The sequence below is a fragment of the Stegodyphus dumicola genome, chromosome 2, assembly GCF_044657685.1.
Source record: "Stegodyphus dumicola isolate Sdum_Otavi_A_Nest chromosome 2, ASM4465768v1".
Taxonomy (NCBI): Eukaryota; Metazoa; Arthropoda; class Arachnida; order Araneae; family Eresidae; genus Stegodyphus; species Stegodyphus dumicola.
Window position 1 is genome coordinate 253,105,339 of NC_140769.1, and position 16,860 is coordinate 253,122,198.

Below are 16,860 nucleotides of genomic sequence, written 5' to 3' on the forward strand. Positions count from 1 at the left end.
CCAAAAGGGTTTTATTTATTTATTTTTTTTAAAGTTTTGTGCGTTAACTTTATTTATGAAATATCACGTTCTTCGCATTTAAACCATAAAATTCAATTCAACAGCAATATCGTAAAATAATTTAAAAAGAGCATATCTGTAGAATTTCCGATACACAGTCTCGCGCCTTGGAGATAAAAATGCTCTTTTTTTCGTACAGTTTTGCCATTGCTTGCTTTGAAATCGTTGAGTTTCTTAATCAAACATTTGCTAAAGTTTTACAAAACATGAAATACATAATGAAACAAATTCCATGTTCGGGTTTCCAGATCGCCATATTCTAGTCGAGGACAACTTATTGAAAATTTGACGTCCCTAGGTACTGTTGTGTTTTCGCAGTGCGAGAAATATACATGCTTTCATGCAGATTCTTTATTATTTAATTTCTTTAAATATAATGCGAGGCTCTGATATTTAGTGGCAACAATTTGAAAAGTGAACCGACATTTATAGTGAAGCGACGCAAAATACCAAAACAAGTTAATAGTTAGTTTCAGGGCTAACACCCTTCGGGCTAATAATGAATTAATTTATAATTATAAATTAATTAATTACAAATGGATATATATGTGAATAAACAATAGCTAAAAGATCACTTCGCTCTAAAAAATGGCCATTTCGCATGCTCGGAAAGGGTCATTTCGCGATCATAAAAAAAAAAAAAAAAAAAAAAAAAAAAAAAAAATTACCTAATTATTTTACGGTTTATTGTTGGATCGCCACCGGTATTTCAGGAAACAAAGATATAGTGATAGCTTACCATAAATGTTTCTGAGAATGTAAGTTTTCATTAAAAACATTGTTAATAATATGCATATTAAACGCAGTATTTATGTAGGTTTAAAATTTTGTTGTGTTCATTCGCTTTACAGGTTAACGGTATTCAATATTACACAGCCCAAATGAACTTGTACAGAAAGTCTATTGCAAAGGAATTGAATGCATTGCCTAAGAAAATTCTACCCATGGCATTTGTCTCTTTCAGCCAGGAGCATTTAACTGGAAAGTAGGTTATTATAAGTTTCCTCAGCTTGATAAAATTTAGACTCTTCATTTTGAAAAGTGACAGGTTTAAACAGAACTCTCCCTATAGACAAGAATTTAACACATAATAGTGGAAATATGTGAGGACAATTTAAATTCACATATATAATCCCTCTATTTCTGTTACTAACAAATGGTCATTTGTATTCCAGTCGTACTATACACAAAATTGGTGAAGCTTTTACTATTACTCACTTTTTTTCTTTTCAGAATTTTTTTATTTCCCATTATGTATATATATATATTATTATTATTAGAATTCCTTTTTTACACACGAATAAATTTATTAATTTTCACAAACACTTAAAATCTTTTTACACACATTTGATATACTTATTTAAATTTAAATAATTTTATTTTGTTTATATAAATAATTTGAAAAACTTTCAAATTTTTTCTAACTTACAAACTAAAAAAAAAAAAACCTTTAAAATTTTAAAATAATTTTTTTTACGATTTATTTTCCTCATTTTAAGCGTTTAAATTTTCATTTCTGTAATTAAACATCAAAATTTTGTTCATTATGCTTACATCTGCAAACACTCTCAATTTTACAATCTTTATTTATACAGCTCAACCTCTTTCTTGCTTTTCGTTATTTGCATTTTACCAAACAATTTCACCATGTATGTTTTTGATATTTAATTCAGTTATTATTTAGGTATTAATTAAAAACAAATTTAAATAATACTAATAAATATCTTATATAATCATTAACAATTAATTTATGACTAAATTAATTGTAAATATTAATTCTAAATTAATTGTTAATGAATTTCTAGTTAAAAATGAATTCTTAATTAAAATAAATATATAACAAACTTAAACAAATATTTATAAAAATTTAAACATGGTAACTTAAGCAGTCATAAAATAATGTATTGCTGGACACTGAAAAAATTTCTTAACTAAAATTTTATTACATAAACATAAGTGACTTAAAAATATATTACTAGGCTATTATCAGAATACTTGTACTAATATTCACTCTTCGGTAAAAGACACAGATGTTAAAAGACATCTAAATTATTTGCTTCTTCTGATTATTAAACAAATCTAAAGAAATTCCTAAACAATAAACAGCATAGGAATCAATTGTTTATAAAGCAATAGACTTCATATTGTTACGTTTTTCCGTTTCTTCTGACACCAGTTGTTGCGTTATTTTCTTCCCTCACGTTCGTACGGGGTTTGTAGATTTGGAGTGAGTAACGACGACACTTGATGAAGTATCGAAACACACTTTATTTAGCCAATACTGATCAGGACAGCTCCAAAGTCACGTTTACAGTCATCGTAGATCTACTATAAACACTCGCTGGAACAATCAGCGACTCTCGAGACTCTCCACGCTACAACTCGCGATGCACTCGACGACACACGAGCACAGCTCCCGACTCTTTGGTTCAGTTGTTCCCGGAGATCAACATGCTCTCTCGACGATACACTCCTTCGGTGCACTCGACGACCCACTCGGCACTCGCTGCCCGGCTGTCAACTCGATCGACTCCAGGGATTGATTCGCTAGACGAGATACCGACTCGATACTAACTAACTCGCACTCTAGACGAGGCACACACACTCGCCCTCTCGATGAAGCACACACTCTCGATACAAACTGGCTGCGGACCAGCAGGGTTTATATAGCTTTTGGTTTGTGTTGGAGAACATTCTGGGCTAAACCGGTAAAAATTCGTTCCAGAAGGTGCTCCATCAGTCCATGGCATATCGCCAATTTTGACGCCAAATGGGCGATTTCTCACCAAATGTGGCAAACCTGCCTTACCTTGACATTTTATGGCAACCCTAAAACTGCTTTGTGGGGAAGCCATCTCACCACGCCTTGACATTTCGTAACAATATGAAGCAGCGACTGTAACTGAGATGAAAATAACTCTACCTCTTTTGTGTTAGATAAAACATTACAGAATCGAAGTATTACTCTAATTTAAAAAACGTTTCACAAATGGATTGTATAAAAGTTTCGTTTCAGGAAAATTTCAAAACTCGAAAATTTGCACAGAATATTTCAATGCTTATATTTGAAATGTTATCATTGTCAATGTGCATTTCCTTAGTAATAACCGGTTTTGCAATAGAACCGTGTAAAAAATTCCCGAGTAAGTTGTTTTTCTTTCTTTAAGAAGTTCCTTTAAGAGGTTTTATTTTTAAAGTTACGAAATAAATCTCATAATGTGGTGTAGACTAAGTTTTCCTAGATATATAATTCATGCTTTCGAATTTCATGCCCATGATAACAAGAATAGGTGGAAATATGTGAATAAAGCTTATTAAATTTTGTGAATAAGCGAAATTTAAGAAAAGTATGAATAAAGCTAATTAAATTCTGTGTTGTAAATTATGGCAAAAAATTTCATTTCCAAAATTTTGTAGCCTTCGATGATAAAAGATTGTCAATCGCCTCATCAAATGCTTTTGGTCTAACTAAAACAAATCAATAAAAATCACAATTCCACCAACCTAGGCGCCACAAGAAGACGCAAGTTTCGCAAAGTTACATGGAATTTTTAACTGGTAATAGCTAATATCTCTTATGCAGTAATGGGCCTAATATATCAGCTAATTTGCCCATGAAAATAAAATTGGTACATACTACAATGTGCATTAATGTTGACTACTGAATCATATAACATAGAAGATTGCTGCAACAGAGGTAAGTTATTAGCGCTACGTTAAAGAGGATACTTTTCACAATGAGTTAGCTATTTAAAAAGACTTATTTAATAAAACAATTATAGATCATCGTGAAAAGAAAAAGGTCTGCTTTTGTGAAGTACGTTTTTAGTATTCACTTATTGCAACCATCAATTGGCACGAAGTATTTATTGCTAGTTTTAAGGCATAGGAAAATTTTAACACCAGTAATACTAATTCAGAAGTCAAATCTTTCTGTTCTAGTTAACGATCCTAATTAAAATCCATCGTTGCCTTCGGGCTTTGAAGAAATTATGTTTTAGTTCTGGTTTCACCAACAGATGGCGCCACTTGCTTATTCTTGTCCAGGCTTTCTTATCTTATCTAATCATTATTTCCTATCTTGTTCATTTGCGGTTTTGCAGCTGAGGATGGTGGTTCGGTATAACCATCGAAACTAGTCCAGTGAAAATTGTGAAAATATAACGCTGATTTTTGTTGTTTGACTTCTGAATTAGTATTTATTCGGCGTGTTATTGTGTCAGTGATGCTAATTACTATCCTATTGTTTTTAATAAGTTTTTATTCTTGATAATCTCCAACTTAAAAAAAATCAATTGTCAGGAACAAGAAAAATTCCTTTTGCTATGTTCTACTATATTATGCAACAAAATATCAAACAAGGCCGCTTAAATTTTACATAGTTTTATTTCAAGATATGTCATTTAAAATTTGATCTGTTTTGTATGCATCTGTATTTTTGTTTATACATATCTAGAGCAAAAGAGCGGCAGAAGAGACTGGAACCTACCGATCCTATGCGACCATGCCTTATTCATCCAGCGCCCAATCCTAATAACATTTTATGGTAAGAATCATATCTAGCAGTGGTCGTGAAACATAACATTCAGTTCTTTCTCCACAGCATTAATCCGTTCCCTTTTAATAATAGTAAAGTTTAAGTATTATATGAGTAGTATTATATAGTAATCAAAAGAATATCAGAAGTATTGTATATTAATCAAATGTATTCAGCGTCTTGCAATAATACAATTATTTTGAAATGTTTAGAAGCATTATGATTGGAGAGCACACTAAGGTTATCTGTCTAAAAGGAAGAAACATTTGTGGACTCAAGCTTTCGTGGATGTCTTTATTAAGGCAAACCATTTCCAAGTGGAATTTGTGTGATTTTGCATTAATAATACTGAAAAGGGTTGAAAATAATTAGAATTATTGTGTCTTATTTTTAAAACACATCCTACTGAATTAGCTAGAATTTTGAGGTTTCAAGATGTGGCAATACTTTCGATATGTCAATCTAGTATATAAAATAAGTTTACTTTTCAATATTAGCGTTTGTTTAAAAAAGACAGCATTACTTAAGGGAAGCTAATTTTTAAATATTTCCGGTTTACACAATCAAAGTCCTATTTAGCGAACATTCTATTTTACGAATAATTCTATTTAGCGAAGCTTTTGCGAGATTCTGCATGAAAAGTGAATTTTATTGTACAAAACCTCCAAAATAATGAATTACACTCTTTATTTAACAAAGTTTCTAAATTGATTATTTTTCCAGCTCTTTATTTCTTCTCTGGGACACTTTTAAATTTATTTATTCACTTGCAATGACATGTATGCAGCTGTGGTCTTAAAGAAAAGAATGTGGATCGTTATCTGTTATCACATTCAGTTCTATATGAAGGATGAAGTGGAGAGAAGAAGATTTTCCAATAAAGAAGCATTATATACTACATTGTTAAAAATTCTCCAACCAATCCCGTTTCACAGACTAGTAGCTGTACGATATTTTTATTTATATTTTCGTGGTGGTTTTATACTGCAAATCCTTTTCAAAGTTAGTTGTGTATTAAATAATAAAAATGTCGAAACGAAACTGTCTAACATTTTGATTTTTGATGAAGTGGACAAAAGTGTAAAGAGCAAAAACATTCCAATAAAATCTGGTGTTTTGCAAAATAGTTTATCGAAAATCCTGCAAAACCCAGATAAAATTTCGGGAAGCTTTAAATTCACTGGTCCAAATGCCAAACGTAAGAAGTACGTTTATGAAGACGTTGATGAAACAGTGTTAAAATGGCTGCTCACAGTGAAATCACACCTACTTTTACTGGAAAACGCTACGGAGTCTGTCAAAGCTTTAGGACAAAGTAAATTTCATGCGAGCAACGAATGGCTGTGAAATCAAAAAGGACTTGGAATAGCTGCAAAAACCATATGCCATAAAGCGCGTTATAGCAGAGGGGGTTACGACGCGCTATAGCAGAAGACCGTGAATAGCAAAGAGGTGAGACTTAAAACGAAGTATTGCTCCCGACCATAAAACAAACTAAAGTAAATGAATATTTTTCTAAATGAATTTATGCAATTTTCATGCGTAACTTAGATGAAGTGGATACACTAACATATATAATTTTGCATTTAATATTTCATTTTACTACTATTTTGCATTTAAAATTAAAAATATTTCTTGTCTTAAAGTGTGCTTTATCGTAATTTATATTCTGGGAATTCCTGCATTCAGCAAAGTTTTTAGCGAGATTCTGCGACTTTGTTAAATAAAAGTTTGACTACTAATTTTTGGCCAAAAAATAATTTTCCATGTACTATAACTTTTCTAAAAGTATAGTTTCCTTCCAGTTTCTAAAATAAAAATATCATAGAACTTTTGAAATTTTTTCTGAAATTTACTCAGGTGTGATTAAAATTATCCCAAAAATATTCGGTGAATCTTCCGATTATGGTAACTTGGCAATTTTTTGGCGAAACTTTGGCGACCAACCCTGTTACAGCAACCTGCTGGTTTTTGTTTTGAACGCCATTTTGTTTTCACGAAGTAAAGGCATGATTTTTTTTTTATTATTATTTTTTTAAATTTTATTTATTTATTTTTTTTACTCAACATTTTTTCCAACAATCTACTAGCCGAATTACGCTTATGCGAACTTTTATGGAATAAAAGTGCTTAATCATGACGAAGATTAGGTGCGAAATTGGGAGAAAGTGTAGAATCGTCCACTGCTTGCCGCGTTTTTAAGAATTGCACATACTCGGTATCCATGTACACGTCGACCTATTTTCACTTAAAAAAACATCCTAGAATTGCACAAAAATGGCATTGCGCACACTCTTGACTTTATCCATGTACACATCGAAATATTTTCACTTAAAAAGTCAAAGAAAATTGACAAATATCCAATTCTTCTAACTCTTGTAAAAAGCGCCAAACAAATAAGTGGGCGATTCTGCACTTTAGCAGCGAAATTGTTTCTAAGTGCTTATTAGCTAAAATCCCGATTGGAATTTTCCGGAAAATGTCACATGACATGTCTCTTGATCTCTCATTTCTCTGAGACAAAATAATCTGTGATTCGAACTGTGTACTTCTCAGATTATTGCTAAAGTCCTAGCTAGTAACCTTTATCGCATTACCAAAATGTCGCCAAAATACCTGTTACCATATTCCAAAGAGTAGCCAAATATTCTATTAGGTCTAGATTAAAGCGTTATGACGGCTTCTAATACATTATTGTTGTTATTGCGAATCCATTGCAGTGAAACTATTCATTTATAGCATGTTGTACCATCTAGCAAAAACATGACATCATCAGTGTTATTATCAAATGCATAATTAAATACTCTATGAAATAAAAATTATGGTTTCGTTACAAGAATGTCAGTTTTCTTTAGAATAATACGTAATTTTCACAAATAAAAAAATTTCTCCCATCACTGGCCGCCATGCATTTTTCTTCATTTTTCAAATCGTAAAAACTTTCGAAGAAAGTTTCGATTTTAAAAATTAATAAAAAATGAATAACGCAATCGATACCAAATTTTATTACAGGAAAATGTTTGACTTCATTTGGTTTTCCAAATTTCACAAATGCTTCCTTTTGCCGATATAATGGGCATCTACTCGATTATATGTTTTATCCCACTCGCGTGACTATATATAGAGGCCTAACGCAGCCTCAACAGCGGTAATATAGTTGCAAAGTTCCCAAACATAAGCAAACAATTAAGTCGCATAGACATTGTCTTGAAGAATTTCTTACATAAAATATAACGTGACATTAAATTCGAATATTTAGGTGGCCACCGCATGAACGTGTCATATCGTCTTCGTTGAACGTGTCATGACGTCGCATCTTCCTTTATGACAAATTTTGATTGCAATACTGTTTAAAAAGTGTTTCTCCATAGCAAAATTTCTTTGAGTTAGTCTTGAAAATGGTTTCAATAACGGTTTGTATGGTAGTTATTCGGACAACTGCACTTTGTACGGTAGGGATTTAGAAATGAAAAGGTAATCATAATTATTTCCATAAACTTGTGTTATTAGCTAGGCTTGCAGTACATCCAAATTCGTCTTCCACATAAATATGTCTGCCGTTTTCTGAAAGGTGCATACATTAAGTGTGCAATATTTGAAAAGATTCTCAATAAGTTTATCTTTATGTTAGCGAAATAAAATATGATATACTAGCCGCTAGGCGACCAGCTTTCGTCTGGCTTTTAAATGTACCAGAAAAATGCCTAAAGGAAACACCAAACATTAAATTTAAAAACTGCACAGAATTTTAGTCAGCAGAAGAAATTTATCAAAAAAAGAAAAAACAGAAGTTTCAATAAAAATGTATTATATATAAAAAATTACAATGAAATAAGCAATATCCCTTAACGGAAATATTAATTATACTAATAAATAAATTAATCAACTTCCCTTAGCAAAATCTTAAGAATTTGAATGGCATAAAAGTTAAGAACTTTGTTGCCTAACTAAACCGACAATGACGTTTAGCTGACACGTACCCAATAATTATTTAAACTTACTATGAATTACAAAATTTCTCGACTTATCCATAAGTTCAATATTTAAATTAATTTTTCACCTATGAGTAAAATTCATTTTTCGATTTTTAAAAATAGCATATGTGCTTCTAATCATTGGAAAAATTTAGCATTGTTTGATGTATCGTGGTGTTTGGTGTATATTGACCAAATTGAAAAAGCGCTGAAATTTCTCATCAGGAAATATGAATTAAATTTCGTAAGGAAAAAAGAATTTTTTTTTAGCTAAGTACGGCGGTCACTTAATTACATTTGGGATCTTCAAAAGTTATCCGTAAAGCTTCTTCATTTAATCAACTGGGTTACTTTGAATACTTTCACATCTTTAATAATTTTTCTTGTTTACGTAATAATATTAATTTTCCAATCTCGCTCTTTCAAATTTTTTTCAAATTTCTAATACCTTTACGTTTGATTACTATTTTACTCAATACATCATGTTACATTCTCTTAAAAAATCGTTTCGCTCCTCCCACTAATGAAATTTTCTTTCCCTGTTATGGAAAATCTGAATAATGCAATAAAAATTATTGTTATTCTTGAATTATAGTTTTTATAGAAACATATGGTCGTGAAGGGTTAGTTTCGAAATATATATTATTTTGTTATTGGAAAAAATTTTTAAGACAAGCAAAGGTATAAATTATTGACCTCTATAATGGGCTGTTCATGCCACCATAATTGAACTAAAAATTCTGTAACATTTTATTGACCACGCCTCTCGCTGAAAATACTTACTTAGGTTAATGTTTATAGCACTAAACTGGTGCATTATGTTTAATTTAGACGTAAAATATTCTTTAAGGTTTTATTTCATTCATAACTGAATACATTTCTGCAAAAACTACATTTTTCACTATTCATATATTGAAAACGTTCCTGATATGAAATTCCGGACGTTTAAAAATCTCCGAAGAGAAATCGGAGGAATCTGCAGAAGGAGGGGCACCAAAGGATGTCTCGCTTTGCTCCGCCCTGCTTGGCTAGAATCTATCGATCGATAGATGTCTCATCTATCGATGCCAGATTTTAACTAGATGTTAACTAGATGTAACTAGATAATATTATAATGTATTCTGTTTTGAAAGTAGCGATGTGTAATTTTCAATATAATATGTTATATTGTTTGAGGTCTTTTTCATAAAATGTAACTTTCTCAATATCTGTTAAAAATGTATAAATTTTCATTTCACTTTTCATTAATTTTCATTTTTTTTTTTTTTTTTTTTTTTTTTTTTTTTTTTTTTACTCTTTCATTCCCCCCTCTCTTTCTCGTTTTTGTTTTAGCTACGTGGTATTAGGGAAATTTTTGGTGCCCATTTTCCTGAATGCATTTATAAAGTTCTAGCCTGATGAAAAGGCAGTTTCTATTAGAAGAGACTGATTATATATCAAGTAAAACGGTTACTGTATTTCTGTTAGGCCCAGCAGCGGCCGAGCGGTAAAGTCACTGAATACTGGCAGTTCGGTGGGAATTTCGAATCCCGCGAACAGACAGGCTGCATGGGTGTATTCGTGGTCTCTCCCATGTGTAAATGTATACGAGCCAGTTTTCCTTAGAAAGTCCTCCACGAAGGTTTCCCTCCCGTTAGGCAGATAGCCCTCTGACTTTGCCGTAATTACATAAACCAAACCTACTTCTGTTAGGTGGCCGCAGGCCACAAGGTACGAATTCCCGTGCCGAAGCCCTATCCCAGATTAATACATATGCGATGCTTAACCTGTAAATAGCATTCTGGAGGGTATAAATAGCATTTTAGATTAAAAAAAAAAAATAGTTCCAGTGTGGCAAGGAGTAGGGCGAATCACTCTACTTCCTGACAGGGAAAGGAAATTTCATTAGTGGGAAGAGCGAAACGATTTTATACGGGAATGAATGTAGTGTTGAGCAAAGTAGTAATGAAATGTGAAAGTATTAGAAATTTAAAACCATTGGGAAGAGCGAGACTCATTGTCGGTTTAATGTCATGTCGGCGAAGTGTCCGTGTCGGCTAAATGTCCTATCGGCTAACTGTCCTGGTCGGCTAAACGTCCTGTCGGCTAAGAGTCCGAGTCAGCTAAATGACCTGTCGGCTAATTGTCCATGTCGGCTAAGTGTTCCTGTCGGCTAACTGGTGTCGGTTAGGTGTCCCGTCGGCTATGTGTCCGCAACCGCTCTTAAACGAGGGCGCCACAGTTAACTGGCTAATAGTTTTTTTTTAGTCCAAAGGGACTTGAGTCCCGAAGGACTATTACTTTCGTTTTGGCATTTTGCGTCGGACGGATAAATGTCGGTTCACTTTTCAAACTGTTGCCATAAAATGTTAGAGTCCTGCATTATATTTGAAGAAATTAAATAATGAAAATCTGCGTAAATGTATGTATATTTCTCACATTGTCATAAAATAACGGTACATAAAGTCATCGAATTTTGAATAACGTAATCCTCCAACGAATATGAGCATGTGGAAGACCAAATTTGAAATTTGAAATTTGTTTTATGATCGATTTCCTATTTTTTAAAACTTTGACGAATTTTTGATTAACAAACTCAAGGATTTCAAAACGAGCAATGGCAACGTTGTGCAGAAAAAACATTTTTATCTCCAGCGCGTGAGTCTCTGTATCGGAAATTCTAAAGATATGCTCGTTTTAAAACTATTTTGCGATATTGCTGTTGCACTGGATCTTATGGTTTAAGTGCGAGGAACATGATATTTAATAAAGAAAAGTAACACACAAAATGTTAAAAAACGCCCCTTTGGACGTAATTTAAAATCTGAAACATTTCAGATTTTTTTTTTGGGGGGGGAGGAAGCAAGCCTTTCCTATACATTCTAATTCTACACCTATGTTTCCCTGTCAGAATGAGTTTTCCAGATTAGGATGCAAATGAGGTAGAAACGAGTATTTAAGCTGAAATCTGGGTCACCTCAGTTAGAGAGCGTGGTCTGCCTTTCGGCCACGTTTTTGCTATTAGTTTAAGCTTGATATTCTACGAGCGTACCTAATACGTGCCTGTTAGTATATGCCGGTGAGCTTTAAATAAGGGCCAACTCCTCTAGTTGGCCCTTATTTAAAGTGCTTCTTGTAGCTTCGATTGGTGCTACTTCTGTGTAGCTTCGATTGGTTAAATTTTTATTTTGTGAAAGTAGTTTAGTTTCATATTTTCCATTTTAAGTTAAAGCCCAAGTAGAGGCTTATTGTACGCCCAAGAAGGGCTATCTTTTAATTCATTTTGAGTAAAAGGGTAATTTATCCCTCTTCTGGTGTTGTCACTTACACTACAAGAACTCAACGAATAGTCGCTACACAGTTCTTCAGTATTCTAGCTTCCAAACATCTCTAGTTTAGCTAGACTATTATAAATGTGAAATTAATTTTAAATATAATTTTAAACTTCAAGCTTTCATTATTAAGGCATGAGATAAAACATTTGGAATAATTAATATGTGATGTATCAAGAATGGCTTTTGATTTCTGAATATAATATCAAACAGTTTACGATAAGACTCTAAGTAACTGAAACCACAGTTCTTCCCGATGTTTGAATCATTCAGATAACTTATTTCTTTTCTTTTGTAAGCCAGTTGCTTACTTAATGTAATGCAAATGAGAGAATTTCTTTTTGTGTTTATTGTATTTTATTTGAATAAAGATAATGCAGTTTAAAAGGCAAAATATTCGTATTTTTAATTTTATGGAATAAAATATATAATTTTTAATTTTATGGAATAAAATATATAATTTTTATTCTATGGAATAAAATATTTTGACAGAATTTAAAAAGCAATTCAAGTTTGGCTTATTTAACTAAAAATAAAATTCATTAATTTAAATTTCAAATAAGTTAAAACAAAGATGTTGTTTTTAGTTTGCGTAAAACAAAACTCATTACCAATGTCTGTTTAAAGAAAATTAAACTATGTTAATATATTTTTATTTACCTAAAATAATAAAATTAGGAACATAACATTACAGCATTTAATTTTGCGCTAGCCGTTCTAATAAAATTATAATTTTAAAGAAAACGATCACGAACGGTCATGCGTTTTACTATGCATCGCACAATATTATTAACCAAACTGCACATTGTTCACGTTCTTTTAAACCGTATTAAAGGCTTCTTAAAATGTTTTCTTAAATTCCTATTTTCTAAAAAATGCATAATCTTCTTGGATAGCATTATCATTTATTTAATCAAAATATTATTTCATTTCAGGGAAAATATGAAACATTCGGAGAGATTGTGGGATATTAGGACAATGACGATAAACACCGTAGTATTACTCGTAGCGCTGTTCTTAACAACTCCTGCGGTTATTATTGCCAGCTTGGACTTGGATCAATTGTCAAATCTTTCGGGAAACTCCGTGTATGGGGTACGAATTTTAATCTGATCCTTCATAAATAAAGATACAATAAGACGCCGAACAAATATTAATTTAGAAGTCAAACAACAAAAATCAGCGTTATATTTTCAAATTTTACAGGAGTAGTTTCGATCATTCTCAGCTGCAAAAGCGCAAATGAACGAGATACGATATAATGATAAGAAAACCTGGACAAGAGATAAGCTACTGGCGCCATCTGTTGATGAAACCAGAACTAAAAGAAAAGAAATTATGTTTATTCTTTACTTTTATTTCTGGTTTCCTTTAAAGAAATTATATTTTAGTTATGGTTTCATCAACAGATGCCACCAGTAGCTTATCTCCTGTCCAGGCTTTCTTATCATTATTTCTTATCTCGTTCATTTGCGGTTTTGCAGCTGAGGATGATGGTTCCGTAAAACCATCGAAACTAGTCCTGTGAAATTTGAAAATTTAACGCTGATTTTTGTTGTTTGACTTCTAAATTAAATTTCATAAATACTTTGTTAAATAATCTGTTCTTTCAAAATCGAATAAAAAATGTTATTTTGATTCGTTGCATTTGAAAGATTGAGCTACAGAGCACTGCTAGTTTTGAAATGTTTCATTGAAGTTACATTATACATACAATATAGTAAAATGTTAAGCTTTCGTATGAAACATAGACCATTGGTAATATAATAGTGTGGTTAGTTGTCTTCTGTTACTGCCAGCAGAGAACAGCTCAAAACTGAAATAGTTAAGAGAATAAAATTAGCTGTGCAGATTCTTCTATATAGGCTTAAAATGTTTAAACCTACCTTTCGAGACAGAAAGCTTACATCTGACGGAGCACAGCGTAAGTGAAATAACAGTTTGAAAAGAGCTTTTGCCGTCTTTTGATAAACTTTAAGACAGGCGATTTTAACCTTTAAAGTGAATTCTTTTATTTATCTTTCATTAAAATTGATTGAATTGAAGCGCATGAATCTGCATCTCTACAGAAGGTAAACTAAGTTGCACAAGAGATTAAAATCCGTTATTCACCTGCATTATATTCAAGCACAATAAAACTAACTATATTATCCAAAAGATAAAATACACTGCTGTTCAAATTAAGAGACCTTTTATATTGGGTCATCTATCTCCAGAAAAGAAAGACAGATTTTAATGACACCTGGAGCGGACATAGGTTGATATAATAAGTAACTTATACCTTACGACAATCATTGTACAGGTGGAATGGTGGATAATATTCATCGACATAGGTAGGAAAGTATGGGAGCAGACGAACGCATGGTGTGTAGAGGGCGCTGGGTGTACACAACTTCCACACATAAGCACAGATGTTTGACGTATGCAGCTAGTAGTCATTCGGCTAGTTGACTTTGCAGAAGTAACATGAACCGGTATGCGTAGAATGAATTTGCAGATATGCATTTAAATGCCAGGCATATTCCAGAAGGTCCGGTTGCCCATGCAACACCGTTGTGAGTCTAGCACATGGTCAGCAGTTCGAGCACCTCTTGTAAGTCTGTAAAACCGATGCAAAGAAATGTTACATGTAAGATAATAAATATTTTTTTCCTTATTACTTCGTTTTAATGTGTTCGTTCCATTACTGAACTGGGGTCATTTTACTCAACCACATGGCATATGTGCCCATGCATTCCTATGTGAAATCTCCTTCTTTTCCTATTCCCTACCTCTCCACCAAATATTGATGATGAATTCTGAATCACCCTGTATAACTTCATACCAGAAATGAGACAGTTAATGAATTCCTGTAGTAGTTGCGCTCGCTCTCTCTTGCAGGAACACAAGTTTTAGGTTTTGCATTGGAGAACGTCATTTTCAGTTGTCCTCCCAAGAGCACCCTAGATTTGCCCTGTAGTGTTTAGGTATGGGGATATGACTGCTCAATCCATATTTGGTTAATATACTCAATTTCCAGAAATTCATTCACCAGATTATGCCTAGATGAACCAACGTTGTAGTATCTGAAAATGAACTGAGGGCCAATTACACCCTTGAAAAAGTCACCGTAAGTCTCTTTGATCTCGTCTGTTAGCAAGAAGTCCTGCTTGCAAGAAGACGCACCTACATACTGAGGCACATAAGAGAAGCCATTTAGCATGGTGCTGATAGCATCCATTTGGGGGCAAGCATCAGCAGCGGACGTTTCTCTTCACAGATGAGTTTTGATTTAACTTTGTCACTGATTCTTGACTTACCTTCGTCTGGCAAGAGCCAGGAACCTGTTGCCTGTACTTCAACCACAAAGGAAGGAGTACAGCAGCGGAGATCTGATCATCTATCCAGATATCATGTTGGACGGGCGCACAGACCTTCATGTCAGATAATTGGTGCGATATACAGGGAAGAGATGTTACAGCCTTACGTTAATTCTTTACAGGAGTATATTTGACTACCAATTCGCTTTTGAAGATTTTTTCAAAAGTGAGAATTTTATCTGTGTGGTTTATTTCATCAGTTCATCAGACTTACTTCTTACAGAACATGTCTAGGAGGATCTTGAGAGAGCAGTCGCCATTTGCTTTCGTCTTCCCACAGGCCTTCAGGATTTGAAATCATCTTTGAAGCAGCAGTAGGATTGGCTGCCACAGTACTCATAAACTGCCTCAGTTACAATATGAAATTATGTTTCTGCGTCGATGACCCTTACTTAAGATTGTATGTATGTACCAAAGATGTTGTATGGTATATTTTGCGTTCTATATCAATCTATGCCCCTACAAATTCATTCAAATATATCCATTAGTTCTAGAGATAATCAACCAAATGTACAAATTGTCTCAATTTTGAACAGTCGTGTACATGCACAAGCGCATTACATTAAATTAGAGGGAGAATCAGTTCGAAATGGACATCTGGCAGTTTCGTTCATATAGTCAGACAATAACAACAGAAAGGAACTGTTCATATACAGATGATATAGCAGAGAATATATGAATAAGTAGTATGAAGTAGCTAGTATTCTATAAGAAACGCTCTTCTGTAGAATAAATAAGTTTAAAAATTGTTTGGCTACGTACAAGATAAATCGTGCAGAACTTTAATCATTTAATTTAGGTAGATTAGATTATTTGAACATGGCAAAGTACAGAGAATTGTCTGCCTAAGGAGTGAGATGCCTTCGTGGAAACTGGTTTGTATTAACTTTGCTCAAGGGAAAATCACGGAAATCAACGATAAAGCCAGCCCATTTGCCTGGGATTGAACAGGATCGAACTTCTACTGTTCAGTGGTCTTCAATGATTTAGGAATCAGGAGAATAGGACAGAATTACACCCTGCTTACTCTATTCGGATCTTTTCAAAATAAACCGTTATATTTTCGGTATGAAAGTTTTCTTTCCTATATCACAGAAAACATTGACTTATTAGACTGAATTGAGCTGATTGAAGGATGAATTCTCGACAAAAACAGCATATTTGTAAGTAAGCAGGAGTAAATTTGTAAATCATTAGGAAAAAATAAATGTATTTATGTTACGATAACGGCTGTTTTTTTATTAAGTAGGAATGGTTTGTCTGTCACAATTGAACCAAACTATTTCAGCTGCAACAGTTCAGTGTTTCTGTCTACTATAAATTTACATCTAGTAACGGATAATCATTTCATGGTGCATTGAAAGGAAAGAATATTGTCCAAACAGGACTTCCGACATAAGCCATTTTCATTCGAAAATAACTTGGCTCTGATGGCGAAATCAAACGAAGTAAACTCTTTATTACAAAATCGAAAGAATAATTAAGTGCCTATTTTTAATACTATTATCGAGGTTTAGTTTCAGTAGCAGGGAAATTCCATTTCGGTTGCTGGAAAAGTTTAGTTATTTTGAAAATTATTCTTTTAATAAATTTTTTACAAAATAATTCTCTTTTGTACA

At 32.9% G+C, this 16,860-nt stretch overlaps 1 protein-coding gene across 1 annotated transcript in view; it reads left to right on the top strand.

Moving 5' to 3' along the window:
- LOC118203494 (mechanosensitive cation channel Tmem63-like) overlaps positions 1-16,860 on the top strand; it is a 68,625-nt gene that overhangs the window by 51,403 nt on the left and 362 nt on the right. Inside the window, exons 11-13 of the mRNA XM_035375779.2 lie at positions 912-1,045; positions 4,517-4,606; positions 12,818-12,977. Coding sequence (XP_035231670.2) covers positions 912-1,045; positions 4,517-4,606; positions 12,818-12,977 — 384 coding nt within the window. The remainder of the gene's footprint in view (positions 1-911; positions 1,046-4,516; positions 4,607-12,817; positions 12,978-16,860) is intronic.